Source organism: Seriola aureovittata, chromosome 13 (genome assembly GCF_021018895.1).
Source record: "Seriola aureovittata isolate HTS-2021-v1 ecotype China chromosome 13, ASM2101889v1, whole genome shotgun sequence".
Classification (NCBI taxonomy): domain Eukaryota; kingdom Metazoa; phylum Chordata; class Actinopteri; order Carangiformes; family Carangidae; genus Seriola; species Seriola aureovittata.
Genome location: NC_079376.1, coordinates 11,843,683 through 11,859,352, shown reverse-complemented (window position 1 = coordinate 11,859,352; position 15,670 = coordinate 11,843,683). Strand labels below are relative to the sequence as shown.

The 15,670-nt window shown below is 40.9% G+C and overlaps 4 protein-coding genes across 6 annotated transcripts in view; 2 read left to right on the top strand and 2 right to left on the bottom strand.

Annotated features, from left to right (window-relative positions):
- Window positions 1-2,439, bottom strand: part of fancm (FA complementation group M) — a 41,588-nt gene extending 39,149 nt beyond the window's left edge. Inside the window, exons 1-4 of the mRNA XM_056394279.1 lie at window positions 1,619-2,439; window positions 1,372-1,544; window positions 453-530; window positions 177-335 (exon numbers count right to left, since the gene is read on the bottom strand). Of these exons, the coding sequence (XP_056250254.1) occupies window positions 177-335; window positions 453-530; window positions 1,372-1,544; window positions 1,619-2,315 (1,107 nt within the window). The 5' untranslated portion in view covers window positions 2,316-2,439. The remainder of the gene's footprint in view (window positions 1-176; window positions 336-452; window positions 531-1,371; window positions 1,545-1,618) is intronic.
- A 156-nt stretch (window positions 2,440-2,595) lies between these two features.
- Window positions 2,596-5,297, top strand: iqcc (IQ motif containing C). Its single transcript, XM_056394294.1, has 5 exons — window positions 2,596-2,715; window positions 2,948-3,091; window positions 3,179-3,545; window positions 4,255-4,376; window positions 5,081-5,297. The coding sequence occupies exons 1-5, from the start codon at window positions 2,674-2,676 to the stop codon at window positions 5,114-5,116; spliced, it is 711 nt and encodes a 236-aa protein (XP_056250269.1). The 5' UTR covers window positions 2,596-2,673; the 3' UTR covers window positions 5,117-5,297.
- Window positions 5,298-5,978: 681 nt separating this feature from the next.
- Window positions 5,979-12,525, top strand: dcdc2b (doublecortin domain containing 2B). 3 transcript variants are annotated; one of them, XM_056394284.1, is made up of 15 exons: window positions 5,979-6,113; window positions 6,300-6,600; window positions 6,735-6,786; window positions 8,224-8,294; window positions 8,806-8,937; window positions 9,082-9,216; window positions 9,352-9,391; window positions 9,477-9,542; window positions 9,718-9,886; window positions 10,021-10,130; window positions 10,288-10,356; window positions 10,738-10,809; window positions 10,934-11,011; window positions 11,123-11,200; window positions 11,313-12,525. In XM_056394284.1, exons 2-15 carry the CDS (start codon window positions 6,317-6,319, stop codon window positions 11,373-11,375), a joined length of 1,419 nt encoding a protein of 472 aa, XP_056250259.1. In that variant the 5' UTR covers window positions 5,979-6,113; window positions 6,300-6,316; the 3' UTR covers window positions 11,376-12,525. The 3 variants fall into 3 exon arrangements, 2 of the variants coding, with proteins under 2 accessions (XP_056250259.1, XP_056250260.1); XM_056394285.1 differs by having other exon boundaries at window positions 6,000-6,109; XR_008829427.1 differs by lacking the exon at window positions 11,313-12,525 and having other exon boundaries at window positions 10,740-10,809; window positions 11,123-11,181.
- On the bottom strand, window positions 12,392-15,644 carry tmem234 (transmembrane protein 234). The gene is made up of 5 exons (XM_056394298.1): window positions 15,486-15,644; window positions 14,985-15,136; window positions 14,823-14,889; window positions 13,629-13,721; window positions 12,392-13,295 (listed from the first exon to the last, which is right to left on the bottom strand). Exons 1-5 carry the CDS (start codon window positions 15,496-15,498, stop codon window positions 13,186-13,188), a joined length of 435 nt encoding a protein of 144 aa, XP_056250273.1. The 5' UTR covers window positions 15,499-15,644; the 3' UTR covers window positions 12,392-13,185.
- Between the last annotated feature and the right edge of the window lie 26 nt (window positions 15,645-15,670).

Sequence of the window (15,670 nt, the reverse complement as noted above, 5' to 3'; positions counted from 1 at the left end):
GAGTAATTTGATATCAGCAAGGAAGAAAGCCATTCTTGGTGCTTGGCATTGTAAAAAAAGTGACCTTTTTCAAATCCGCTAAACTCTGACTGTTATGTCAGGTGTTTATTTGTTGGAAAAGAGTAGAAGCTGTAAAGGTGCTTTGCTAAATATGATGCATCACTGCATGGGCCTACCTGCAGGTAGCGTGCCTGATGAGCAGAAAGGGCCTCTCCCAGAGGAACCACCACTTTCTCCACGCTGCGCTGGTGGGAATGTGCCTGGATGTCTGGGCTTTCTTCTGAACGCAGCTCAATGTGGGAGATGAGCAAATTAGAGATCACCGACTGCACCGACTGCAGGGATGGAGTAAGAGAGGAATATTGAAATCAGATTTCAGAACAAACTTAGGGTACATTAGACCAGAGAGACAAAAAGGATTTACAGGCACAGATACTGTATATTGTTCCTACCTTTGTATCTCCCCCTGGAGTTGCACTAAGGGCCAGGATGCGGAATTGCAGAGTCTGGCTGCCGAGCTGTCTGATCACCTGAGTAACAGGGAGAGGAGCAAGTAGAGAACATTTCTAACACCTTATATGGATAGATTATTATGATTAGATAATGTAATGAACTAAAAGTGCAAAGAGGCAAACCTAAAGAGGCATTCCTGCTAGAAAATAGAAGTTGGTGATTAGATAAAGTCTGCTATTATGGTATGTGTAATTTTATATTACAATGTGGATAGAAATCATAATGCAGAATATTTTCTGGAGATTCAACTGAGAACCTGTTTATGGATAAAGTAACTAGATGGAAACTTAATTTTGGCTAGTTCAATGAATTAAAAACCTCACAAATCCTGGTACCTCGATACATTGATGCAAAAACCATATAAAATGGCCAAAAAGCAGGTCTGCTCACTGATTTACATTTTCCCCATGGGCAGCACAAAAAGAGAAGTTATAAGGAAAGCTACCATGGCATACAGTATTTTGTCATATCACTTAATCCTTCCAAGAAATGCATCAATAGAAGTGATTGAAGTCTCACATTGATATCAAGATGCTTTGATTGTCACAAATCTAGATAGCTACAGTTATAGCAACAGCACCTTGACTGGTGTGTGAACATCCAAATGATGCTCTGAGTGGAGATAAAGAGGTCTCACTATGGCCTCCACTCTCTGTAATGCACCTTTTGAAACCACTTTTCACATTCATAAGAGTGAATGTGAAATGATGAAGAAATATTCTCACTTTAAAATCATTTTATTGCAGGTTCAATCAGAATTGGACTTGACAAGTAAAATGTAACCTGAAAATGCAGTCAGCAGTGATGCATAACTGAATCGAATGGCAAGCTGTGATCATCAGTGGAAGGTTTGTGTACCTGACAGTAAGCGTGGTTGCCCAGTGCTTTGTGGGCTTCATCGATCACCACACACTTGACCTGCTGAGCCGGGCAGGTGTCTCTAGTGAGATCGTTCACCATGACCTGAGGGGTAAGGAAGAACACGCGCTTGGACCTCCACACCTCCTGTCTCTGCTTTGCTGCTGTGCTACCTGTGAATTGGTAGATGCTGTCTTGTTAATAATGGCTAAAAGGTGAAAGACATTTTTGTATGATATGTTTTTACCTGTCAACTCAGCCATGTGTGCCTGTGGGATCCCCATCACTTTATAACAGGCCTCGATCTGTTGTGCCACCAGAGGTTTAGTGGGAGCCATGAATACAATCTTCCCCGATGGATACCAGCGGTAGAAGTTGTACATAACCACAGAGGCTATAAAGGTTTTTCCCAGACCAGTGGGAAGACACACCAGTGTGTTCTGAAACAGGGCAGCCTCTGATATCTTCAGCTGGTACTCTCTGATGGGGTAGTTAGTAGGGTAGATCCATACCTTAGCTGAGGAGCTGTCAAACCCAGGGAAATCTGGATATGTCTGCACACCTGACAGGATGGGAGAGAGAACACTGCTCTCTGTTCCTACAGGGTTGTCATCTTGAAAAAAGTTTGCATTATCAAGCTGAAGGGTCTTTTCAGCTTCGTAGACAGCAACCACCATAAGATCATCGTCGTCATCTCCATCTTCATAAGCAGGTACAGGGTCCTCAGTCCTCACTGGGATTTCTGGTGTGTATGTGGACCCCTGACCTATTTCAGTCCATAAAGGATTTTGCGGAGTGTGTGATGTAGCTACCTGAGCCGTGTTGCTTGGGGTTGTTCTGCGCCGTCGAGCGTCATCTTTCTTTGGTTGAACAAATTTGTTTTGGGAAACTGCGACACCCCAAGTCTGGAACAAAGTCCTCTGATTTGAACCAGTACTACTCATTTTCTTCAGTTGTGGCGTAAAAGTTTGAGAAAATGTTCCATGTGACGAGCAGCAACATTGCAAACTGAATATACAAACACCGGGTCTCTTCCGCTAACGGTTTTCCAAAATATAACACCACATACATAACAACAGTTTTATTCCAGAGCTATTTCGGTCGCTTGAATATAGTTGATATTGTAAAATTGTAACTGCTTTGTGTTTGGGGCAACATATGAAGCTTAATGCTCATGGTTTTCGTACATTGATAAATTTCACAAGGACAAGCTTTTAATTTTTTAGCTTGACACCGGAAGAAAATCAAAAGTTCGAGTTCATCTCCCGCTTTCCGCGATAGCGCTGTCATGTTACCATAGCAATGGACGGAGGCAAATGGGAGAAGATACTCACCCATTTTCAGGTAATAACGTTATCTAATTATTTTGGTTTGAAGTTGTAAAGCACCAAGCTTCTTCTTTATACCTACAGCAATTTGCAGCCAATTTGTTTTTTGCTAGTTCGGGATGTTTAGCTACTTTTGCTAACCCTTGAGAACAGCAGCTAATGTTGACTACACCTAATGGCACTGGTCAAACAAAAAAAAAACAGTACTACAGTTACCGTTACTATAGTTACTCTCCTCTCCTCGATAGGCATGTGCACGTGGACACTTGGTGAGAAACGAAGTGCGACGTGCACGAAAAGACTTTGAAGACATCGTGAAAGAGATTGATGGAGGCTTGACCCATCTACAGTGGAGGGACTCGGTTATCCCCATCCCGCACTTCACAGACACTGTAGGTAACTGGAACTGTTATAAGAGTGGCTTGTAATGAGCTTTTCGATACTTTATTCATGTTGTTTTTTTGCTCACGCATAATTAGGATGGCCCGTTTCTACGACCCAGCAGCGCTGCCAGCAAAACTTCAGATCCAGGGCTAGATGTCAGTGCGAGTCCCCAGAGCCCAGCAGCAGCAGCTGCCTTAAGGCAGGAGAGAGGGGGAGATCATGATCTCTTTCCACAGAAGATAGCAGCTGAGAGAGATGATTCAGGAACGAAAGGCCAAGACCGTCTTCCCAGGGACTGTTTCCCTAGCAGCCATACTGGAGGGGATGGGGAGGGCCAGAGACAGAGGGGTGTGAGGGACAAGGAGGGAGATAAAGATGGGGGGATCATGGAGAGCACAGGAGACTCCACCACCGTCTGGAGCAGTTTGGAGCTAGACATGAACTACAGTCACTCTCACCAGGGTGAGAGATGTGCACATAATACCAGTGACGCAAGTGATACTTACTCATCTTATGCTTCAAAGTGTTTTAAAAGTTTTGAAAGTAGAAAACCTTCCATTTATTTGGCTTATCTGTCACTACTTAGTATCTGTCACAAGATTGCATCTTGTACCTCCTTGTTTTCACAATCAATTAAGCCTATAAAATATCATAAAATGTGTGAGGAAAAAGCCTATCTCAACAATCCTGAACTCAAAGATACACAATTTACAAATACATGAAAGAGAAAAACCCAATATTTCTTTTTTAGAAGCTAGAAAAAGTGAGAGCATTTTTCTGTGATTAATAAATTTACTAGTTAAACAGTTGCTAAAAAATATGTACTGACTAATCAATCAGTTGTTTCAGCACTGATCTTGTGTAAGCACTGCAAAAAATATCCATCACAAAATGACATGTTTACTATGAAATATATAAGTCAGTGACCTCTGTCAAAACAATTTCATGGCTTCAAGAAAATTGTCCAAACAGAGAGAATTCTCCACTAGTCAGAGTGTTTGACCACACTGGGAGGTTTTCACTGGTTTAAAAGGGGGGAGGGGGTTGATCATCAGTAGTAATTTTATGATGCACATAAAGTGGACTTCTATTTCACATGTCTGGTTTGACTCATATCTGGTGCAGTGAAAAAACCTTATCAGTCATTTCAGATTTGCTATATCCCCTCCAGGTCCCCGGCAGTACTGCTTGGCTAAGGAGGTGCCCCATACACCAGAGGCCTTGCGTCTCCATAGAAACACCCTGACCATGGAGCTGGTTTGGCTACAACAGGCCATAGACAGCAGGAAAAAGGTAAGTTGGAGAAAGGAAGAGATGTAGTGTTTCCTTATGTTTATTCAGCAGTAGCAGTATCCTGCTGTAAGGAAATTGCTTCTGCTGCAAGCCAGAATTCCATTTACTGACCTCGATAACAAATCAGTACAACAGGTCCAAGAAGTAGCATTTCTCACAGAAAAAAATACCTGCATTGTATCAGTATCAGAGTAATAACCATTGCCAGAAGCTACATATTGACTACAATCAACATGGTAAGAAAGCTGCAACGTAGCCAACTTCTAAACATGGATCCTGAAGTTATCTACATGGTTCAATCTGCTTCTCCAGTCTTTGCATTAAGTACATAAATCTCTTAAGGCTGTGTGTTAGCATGTTCAACTGCCTGCATCCTTTGCACTCAGACTCTGCCGAACAAATCCTGTAACTTATGTTTAACCATAAAGCCATGAAGCACTTTGCAGCTGCAGGGGGCATAAAGGTGCCAAGATATGGAGTAATGTGCAAAGATAACACTTAATGTCAACTGCACTTGAACTCAGTAAAAGCAGGATTTACTAATCCGCCCTAGCGTTTAATTTTTTTAATTCTGCTGAGCACAGAAAATCTTAACTGACATGAATTACCACAGAAGAATCACACTGAAATTGCAATATGTTTGTAATAATTTTAGCTATAAAACCAAAAATGATCGTTTTCCCCTCTTTCTTCTTCCCCTGCAGTACCTTTCACTGAAGGATAGGCTGACCATATCCTGACAGCAGAAGTAATATGAACTGGACTTGATAATGTGAAGCCCTCACTCTAACTGCACGTTTAACCTGTTATTATACCTATATTTAAAATAATTGCTTTCAAAAAGTATTTATCATGTGCTTGACCAAACCTGTACTGTGTATGTTATTTGTTAATGTAAAATTATGAATAAATGATATTTTTCTAAAATGGTTTCTTTCTCTTGTTTTTGTCACTGCACTTGTTTTTACTTATATGATCCTCTTTGCATAAATCGCGAGAGCCTGAGGTAGTTAACTATCGTGTAAGAGGAAGCTGTATTGAAAGGAATTCATGGGAGGATCCTCAGCTCTAAACAAGTTTGTGTTTTGTCTCACAGAAGCTCAAATTTCCCATTTGGATTACAATGAATGAGCTCTCACTTATCACATGAGGTGTTCATCTTACAAATATTCATGCAAGAGTCTCCTATTAAGATGCAGTTGTCTTATGGTATTAATGTCATTAAAGAGCACCCCAGGAAAGAAGCATTTTAAAGCTAAAAATAATAATTTTTCAGGATTTTCAGCAATGGTTCTGTCACCTTGTGGTTCTTAACGCTTGCTTGCCCTTAATTGATTGCTTGCTTAATTCCCCTGATGTATTTGGTAATGGTTTTTAGGAAAATAAAGACAACTGGGTGTAGAAGTTATCTTATTGATTCAGCTTCACAACACAGCGACCCACCCATTCTCCCCTCCTCTTGTCTGTCTCTTTTGTTGTGGTTGCTGCCGATGGTTTGGCCAGCAAAGCCAGTCATTGCTGGCTGTGCTGCCATAGCAACCAGGAAATACTTACCGCCGTCAGTGGAGTAGTGTGTGTGTGTGTGTGTGTGTGTGTAAGGGGGACAGAGAGGAGCAGAACGTGTGTGGGAGTCCAGACAGACCACAACAACAGAAGGGACTAATTTTCACCTTTGCCTTCAATCCTGCGATTTCCCTGCTTCATCCTCCACCAGGCTTGTGACTGACTGAGCAGTGTGTATGGATCAAAGATCATGTGTTTGTATTAATGTGTGATTGTTGAACAAGTGTGATCCAAAAACTGTGGAGTGTATCTGCTGTATGAAAATGGTCAAAAAATGTAACTGGAAACTACATGATGGGAGATAATAATGTGCTGTGTGTGTGTGTGTGTGTGTGTGTGTGTGTGTGTGCACTCTGGCAGTAACAGCTGGCCCAGAGATGGCTGCGAGCACTGCAGCCACAACTGTCCTGCCTCCGGTGAAGAGCGTGATGGTGTACAGGAATGGTGACCCCTTCTACAATGGACGGAGGTTCGTGGTCAACCAGCGTCAAGTGGCCACTATGGAAGCTTTTCTCAATGAAGTGACCCAGAACATCGGTGCACCGCTTGCCGTCAGGACTTTGTACACCCCCAGGCAGGGCCACAGGGTCGCAGACCTCCAGGACCTTCAGACAGGAGCCCAGTATGTTGCTGCGGGCTATGAAAGGTTCAAGAAACTGGAGTGAGTACAAAAGCCATTTACAGAGCTGATACTGGGGGGGTCAAGATCCATTAATAGAAGACATTCTGTCTCTAAAATAACAGTAAATGAATTTGTTGTTGGCTTTTCTTGTCATGTGCTGTCTTCATGTATAGCTACCTGAACGTAGGAGCAAAAAAGCAGCCTGCTGCCCACAAAGAAACCCAGGTAGGCTTTTATTTTCTCACATGGGCTGCTTCCTTTTTTTTTTAAGTTTACAGCACAGTCCATAACTCATTAATCCCAGTCTAACCAGGAGGAATGAGGAATGCACCACCAGGTCGCACTGCTCTTATCGAATTGATCCATTTGAGCTCTTGCCAAGTCAAATAGGAAATTGAGTGCAGGATTTTCCATTACTGAGCTGAGCTCATATTTGCCTATAAATGTGATGACATTGTTATGTTGGCATTAGTTAGATTAGATTACTTTGTTTGTGTGTGTGTGAGTGCGCACAGGTCACCCTTTGCGTGTACCTTCCCATTGATGTCACTGGTTGTCATGTAAATTACAATAAAAAATAGGCTAATGATTGTGTTGTCCATCAACCAGTCTGTCGGGGTGGCTTTTCAAGGCTCTCATGTGACATTAGATTCAGTAATTATATCTGGAGCTCATCAGAGATTAGAAATCCCCAGATTGTATCAAAGCTTATGATCTGTTTCTCTTTATTGATTAGAATTTAAACTTTTCTTTTCTGTCAATTGACAGGAGGATGGTAGTCTTACTGTATGCAGGCAGAAGCAACACACACACACACACACACACACACAGAGCCACTCAAGCTGACAAGTGCTCGCTTTGTATTCTGACCAGCTGGCAGGAATGAGTGTTCAGATGCAGAGTGTGCTCTCAGTCTTAAGCAATGTGTTACTTTTCTGCAAAACATAAAAGAGTGGAGAGTAATTGTGTGTGCCTTGGGTGTCTGCCATTTGGAAAGAAGATTTTTTTTTTTTTGAGCTAGAGTCTCAGGTTTTAAAGTCTTAAATGCCTGTGTTGTGGTTGCTGTGGAGCCATGCAGGAGGAAGTGTGTCCATATAAGAGTGTGTTTGATCCTGCTGGTGAAACAAAGAGTTATGCTTGCACACAGTGTTATCAGGGCTATGTGCATGTCTGGGCAGGCCTCATGCCCATATTCACATCCCCATGCCTCACTCTCTGCTCAGACACACTGTCAATGCATTAAATGTCTGCCCTTTCAAAGTAAAAAACAATAAGGGAAGATGATCAATGTCAGCTTTTGTTCTGAGTTGATTGATTTATTCTAGCTGGGTTATCGGAAGCAGACGCGGATATTGGCTCCAGATTTCTCAGAGAAGAGCCCAGCTCAGATCAAATGCAGCGTGTGAAAGTGCCATTGAAGAAGCCTTGAAGTGACGTTTAGTTTCCATGGCTGCAGCTTTCGAGCTGACATGAGCAGAATAGTTAGTCAGTCATTTCACATTTGGGATAACTGATTTTGCTTTGATGGACGTGCAGTGTAATTGATGTGAAGGACACGAGTGACGTAAATCTAATGAGGGAATTTTCAGTATTGCAGAGAAAATGACAAGATTATGATGTTCTGCTGTGCCATGCATCTGATTTTCTGAATGTCCCCTCCAGGCTAAAGTAACCCAGAGGCCAAATGTTTCAGCTAAATGGAGGAAGTTTATACCTGTACCTTGCATTATACAGTGAGTTGGTCAAACTACAGGCAAACACACACATCTAACTATCCATAGCACATATAGATAGTATCTGGGAGAGACTTTCTTTAAAGGATAGCTTCACATGTTTTAAAGTCTGTTTTAAAATTAATTATGTATATTGACATCTATTGCTGTAATTGTTTCTCGCATCCGTACTGGATGTGACTCTACGAAGTTGAGCCAAGGATAGTCTGAGGCCTCAGCAGTCAGACTTAGTCAAATCAAATTGGCATCTTCTAAATAAACTGTGTTTTTAAATGCGGTCTCCGTCTCTCGGTGGCTTGAATTCCAAATGCATTTGTCCACCGAACCAGCGCAGTAGATTGTGTTTCCCGTGTCTTACACTGGAATAACATTAGGAGGAGATCTCGTTATGACCAGTAGAGACAGGAGGAACAATTACAGCGACCAAAAAACATTTTTATGGGCAAATGAGTATTGTTTAAGACAAACTTGAAAAAAAAAAGTGAACTCCTCCTTTAACGCTTTTGTCCAGTGTTTTCCGTAATGGAGATCTCCTGTGTCCACCATTTCGATTCATCATTCCTCGGAGCATGCAGCAGGATCTGGAGCAGATCCTGAGTCTGGTCACAGAAAAGGTCAGCCTACGAACCGGAGCTGTGCGCAGGTCAGTGACACCGACAGACAGGCAGACACAAACACACACACACACATATATATATATATATATATATATATACTCTGTGGAATTACAAATAAAGAGTGGGAGAGAAATCCACTGAATACCTCTCTAACGCCTTTGCTTCACCAGGTTGTGCTCTTTGGAAGGAGCAACTGTGTCCTCAGCTGGGGAGCTGGAGACTGGCCACTGCTACGTTGCCGTGGGAACCGAGAGGTTCAAGAAACTTCCATATGTGGAGCTGTTGGTTTCAAAAGCTACGGAGAGGTATTGTTATGCAAGGTCCTCTGTGAGTGTGTGTAAAGACACATGTTGGTGTGCATCTGTGCACACCAACAAAGATACTGTGCATTTTTATCTCTTGCTTTCTTCACATCACAGTGCTTTGTCTTCATTTTGCAGATATTACCCAGGAAAGAGAAGGCTGTTGAAGAGAACTGAGGTACCTTCAGTTAATACTGCCATTCACTCACCTTATTTTAATTGTCATACTACAACCTACAGTTAATTTGTGTGTTTCCTCTCAGAACGGGAAAGCAGGAAGCGGTCCAGAAGACCAGTACAGTGACTCAGCTCTCCTCGACTCCCCAGAGGTAAAAAAACAATCCTCCTCTGTCTAGTTTTCACACTACAGAAGCTATATCAGGACTGTTAATTTGTTTGGTGTACACTGCCTAACACATTCAATACACTAGTGAGACAAACACTGCAGGGAGCTTTTTTTTCTTTTTCTATGTGTAATATTCAGTTGCATCCTGTGAATTTCAGTCTGATGGTCGGAGGGTGAAGTCAACAGGAGATGAGGCTGCACCTCCACAAGCCACGCAGCAGAGGAGCAGGAGACAGGGAGCAGAGGAGACGTCTGCGTTCTTTGCCAGGCCGGTCAAGATCCACAAAAACAGAGGACAGACAAGACTGCCACTCAGTAATGGATCTGGTCAGGAGCTCCCTATCGAATCTAATTTTATCTCATTTAAAATCGAATGTCTTCACATTCAAAAGGAGCATGAATATATATTTTTTTGTTAACGAGTAAAGCAGCAGCAGTTTTTCGATGTCTGTTTATCACAGTCCAGCCTAGCGTATTTAAAAGAGCAGCACGGAGGAGGAGAGACGAGGTACGAGGAGCCGAGGAGGTGAAGGAGGATGAGAACACAGCTACAGAGCTTCCTGTTGACCAGGTTAATGTACCAGTCATCTCTGTGTTCATTAAGTCTTATACCTGTGTGGTACAATGCTGCTATTAAATGTTAAAATATCAGTCAAGGAGATAAGTTTATTACATGTAAGTATATGCTTAAAGCACTAAATCTAAATCTGTCTCTCAATTCCTCCAAGAGAGTGGCAGAGGTGGTGGAGGATGAGGAACTCAACAACACAAACGATCCTCCGCACAGCACAAAGCAGGTAGACGTGACTCAAGTCATTTTTTCGTATTCATTCACTGAGGGTATAATTTAGAAAATGATCAATTCCAGAAGGTGGTGGATCCATGATAGTCTGGGTGGAATAATATTTCATGTATTTATGCATTAGTGTGGCCTTGCTAGATTAAAATCTACACAATGTGAGTGATGAATATGTGACATACTTTCATCTGAAAATGGAAAAGTAAAGAGCGCAATCAAACCAAACCAGTCCAAAAGTCATTGCAAGTTCTCTGCGTTATAATTCCTTCATTTCCATGTAAAGTAAAATGATTTTGTCACTGTCATAAACACTGATGACACTGTCTTCAGCGTGTGGGAAAAAAACAAACACATGAAACCTTGTTCTGTTTTTCTCAAGAGAGATGCACAAATTATAAAGATCGAGCAGCACAATGAGAGAGAGCACCCACACAAATACAATGGAAAACAGGTAAAGTATGTGCGAGTGGGTGGTTACATTTAGATAATCAGAATACAAGTGTCCAACTGAAAAGGTTCAGATGACTTTTTATGTGTAAATGGGTTCAGAATATCATCTTTTTGTTCTATAAAAGGCTCAGTCATCTGAACAAAATGGTGTGGAACAGACAAAAGACTCTGCCAGGGCTGAGAAATCTGCTGCTGAAATACTGGTACACACAACTAACCCTAACCCAACTGCTTAAAGCAATATGTAACAGCTTACATTCAGTCGTATACGGATACATAAAAATTAGTCACCAATGTGACTTTCATTTCAAAAGGAACCTGAGCTGAAGCACACAACTTCAACGTCAAGGCCTTCATCGTCCAGCTCTCAGGGAAAGAACAGGGGAGAAAAGGCAAGTTTACCCACCTCCCATCTTAAATCAGTGCATGACCATTTTTTTTCTGTAACAAGGCCCGATGAAAATGTCTGCTTGATTACGCTGTTTGAATCATTTGCTCTAACAGGACAGCCAACAGGACGTCCTGTCAAATACAGCAGAACAGAACCATCATCAGGACGACTTGTGAAGCACAAAGGATTCATCAGAGGTCACATCGGCCAAAAGCACGGCAGATAACCAAGCATTTACTGTTTGCTGCTTCAGCGTGACCCATGTGGCTACATGAATGTTATCACTCGTAGTACTTTAACTGTGGTATCGAGCCAAGAACAACTTTCATAAATGTTGTTTTCTTTAGAAGACAAAAATGGGAACTTGCTCAGATAAAATAAGAAGGACACAATATCATAAACTCAACTCAAACTCAAGCACAATACAAACCACTGCAACAACTCCATAAAACTGACCCTGAAAATGATCACACAGGAAAATCAACACCTCTCCTCAAGAAAACAAGAAGCCTACAGCCATGCAAGCAGCTTTTTTAAGGCTGTATGTTGGCACAGTGGCACTAAATGCTAACCTCACTGTGCTCACTTAGCATGCTCACATTAGCAGTAAACACAAAGTACAGCTGAGGAAGAATATTATTGGTTATGCAGGTATTTGTTTATAAACCAAAGTATTGGACCAACTGAAATTTTGTTAGAGGATCACCAAAGATATGACACTTCATCCTGAGGTGGGGACATGAATGTGTATATAATGCCATAGCAATTCATCCAACAGTTGATGAGGCATTAAACTAGAAACAACAAATGCCAACCTGTTGGAGGCACTCGAGGAAATGTCATCACCAAACTCAGTGGGATTGATTCTCTTTTATAGCAATCTGTCTGACAGCTGTCGAGAGTGGTGCATCAGGTTGCCACACTGCTTGTGTGGCCAATAAAAAAAAAAAAAACAGATTGTAAGCTTCACAAAGGCTGCATTTGTTACAGGGTTTTGCATTATATCGTGCAAGTGTTTAAGATATTGTGTCCATCCTGTTTTACAGGGATAATTCTGATGCAGATATTGAGTAGATGATCAATGATGCAATTAATTACATTTACAATATTACAATATGTACGAAAGAAACAGTGTTTTGGGACATTTAAAGCCTAACTGTATTTTGATTTGGAGAAAAGCACAGATGAACAATCATGTTTTGCCAACAATTTATTATTAAAACATCAGCTACACGACAAGCTGAATAGATGCAACAATAACAAAGTCATCTGTACAGTGCTCTGCGTCAATTAAATACTGTGACAATAAAAATATATATTACTATGGATGTAATTTATTTCTGAATACTGAACAACTTGTGGTCAATCAAGGTCACTCACCCTTATAGCAACTAAGTCTTTTATTACTCTTCCTTCACAAAGAAAGAAAATTTCACTTTATAAAAATAACAGTGGTACGTCTACCTCAGTAATACATCATGTATACAAGGAAAAAAAGCATTATCCCCCTGCTATACAGCAATTTGTCCTCTTCTGTGCTTAACACACATCACAGCAGACAGAAAGAAGCAGCAGTAAAATGCCCCTGCTTAACCAGGAGGTGACATCTAATTGGTCCATTTCAAACTCCAGCCTTATTTGACAGTGGTCCCTATTTTTATGCAGATACCAGTCACATGGTGGGGCAGCAGAGTGTTTAAAAGTTAACAACCACCAACCACTGATTTTTATGTGAGCATCATAAATCTAATCTAGCTCTGCGGTGAACCCTACATGAACCCGCTTCCCCTTCAACTTCATCTTCTGAAGCTCACGCTGAGTTCATTCAGGCACAGTTCTCCCACCAGAACCGTTGCTTTGAGGAGACGTTGCCGGAATCTAAATTGCCCCCTGCAGTCCTGCTCTAACTCTGCCATGCCCTTTTCTCCTTCCCTTCTAAGGAATCATTTGAAGGTACAGAAGAATTTCCATTCAATCTGATCTCTGTTAGTGCACAGGCTGAGCCATATCCTGCTTCCCAGTGTCTTGGTCGTCGATGGAGCTTATAACACACAGAGTGATGCCTGCCATGGTGAGAAACATTCCTACGACTGCCTCTGCAGAGAGAGAGGTGTGTGGGGGAGGATTTGACAGAAAATGAAAGTAAAAAAAAAAGAAAACATAACACAACCAGTAGAGTATTCTTCAAGGAGAGGAGGGAATTAACTGCTCAGTAATGTATTCACAAGCCACTAAATTAATGTTGAGTAAATATCAGTTGTGTCTTGTTTATATGACTTTGCTGAATTAGTCACTAAAATCTCTAAATGTGTTCCAGTGTTTGAGCCTACAGCTTGTATCATCTAAATTCCTGGATCTGTTGTTATGGGAATCAATATCACTGGCTGTGATAATCTATCAGTATCACATGTGTATCATGTGTGTCTTACGTTTGCCTCCAAATTCTTCACCCAGTAGCTTGCCTGTGAGCAGAGTGCAAAGGAAGGTGAGAGAGTTGGCCACTGGAACAACAAGCGATAACTCTGGATAGGAAGAAAGTGAGAGAAAATTGATATAACATTTGCCAACATCTTACCATCTGCCCTGGTTTAAACTCATCATTCACTTCATAAAAACATGGTCTAATGCAAAACACCAAATGGAGAATGTCCAGCACAGAATGTTGTGCTCTGAGTAGGAAAAAAGGAAGAAAAAAAGACTTAAGAGGAATATGAGTATTAGAATTAAGTGGGATTTGGAAAATCAACAGAAAACATATTAGCAATTATTTTGATAATCCTGTTAAAGTAATTTTTCAAGCAAAAATGCCAAATACTTTTATGTTCCAAATCATCAAATGTGAGGATTTGCTGCTTTGCCTCTTCTTAAATCATAGTAAATTAAATATTAATTATATATTATATAAATTTTCCAATGTTGGTCGGTCTAAAAAAGCAGTTTCAAATGAACAACTTTCGCTCTAAAGAATTGTGATTAGCATTTTTTAAAAAAAATCAGATGATTCAGTATTAAAAATAACCATTGGTTGCAGACTCTGGTCTTAAGAGGACACGCAGGGTATGAATTTCTGACTTGTAAATAGTGTTCATGTCAACTTCGAAGTCATAAATGTGACTGTCAAACTCAGATTCTTCTGAAAGGTCAAATACATCTGACTTGTCGCTTATTAATTTGAAATTTCCTGAAAAATAAACATATGGATACCAAATACCATTGTTTCGTGTAATCAAACCCTAATTTAATTGCTATGTAGTTATATTGGCAATGCACATCATTTTAATCCTTACACAATCAGCATGGGGATCTTTCCAGTCTCTACCATCCACCCCACATGATGTGAACAAATAAATTCCTCATGGCATATTTGATGTGTCATGGCTGGAAAAGCACAGGTGTAAGTAATCACACTGATGACAGCTACATTATATTTAGGTGAGTCAATGATGAAACCGTGCTATGATTGATGTTATTAGTTACACCTGTGCTTTTAATGCTAGGACAAGTTTAAATGTCTGCTGTGAAAGGGCTCCTAGCCTGTGTTACAAATGAACCCTATATTTTTTCAGTATTACAGAAGCTACCATTAGACAGTGATGAAGACAAACCTCAAGTGCATGACTCACCTGAGGTGGAAAGTGTATAATAGTAGATCAAAGAGCCACTCTGGTTCAGAAGAAAAGGGATCAGGTACTGGACAAGGGAGAGGGTGAAATATAACCAATTATAAGGAAAAGTAATGATTTCGCATATATACAATATCAAAGGAGAAATAACATCAGGCTTACCTTGATGTTAAGGAAAAGAAACTTGATCTCAGCCAGTAGCTGTGACACTCTGTTGGTCTCTGTCACCTTTTCTAACCCATCTGTACCTCTCTTCAGGAAAGGGTTGGTGCAGCCCCACAGCAAAGACACCAGCAAGAGACTCAGCAGCTCCACTGCAAGACACGTCAGTCACTCACCATTATCCTGTCACCTCATATCCTTCTTATATCATCTGCTTGTAACGTTATACGGCTTATCTGGTTAACAACAGCCGAACCGTGATCCGATAAAAACGGGCCAAAACAGTAGAATAATGCGGTTAGCACCTGAGCTACTAACATTAGCTATTTGGCTTTCTTCCGTAGCATGGACGGTGAAATGTTAGCTCCTGTTGGGTTAGTTTTGTGTTATTAATGCTGGAAAGGAAGCGGATGGTTGTGTAACTCAAAATACAAAAGATGTCATTAAAATCTTGACGAATATCATAATTTAAGAGAATGAATTAGCTGGTTAGCCACTCACCGACAGTCGCCATCGTAAGGTAAATCGCCACTGTGGAGTCGCATTCAATGACTATTCTTCAGTTGTTAGTAAACATTTTTTCAACGTTAACATAACGTATACCGGAGCTTTAAATGTATTTATTCATTAACTAACTAACTACTCCTGTATTTATAGTAAATTAAACGAATACCAAATACCCGAAG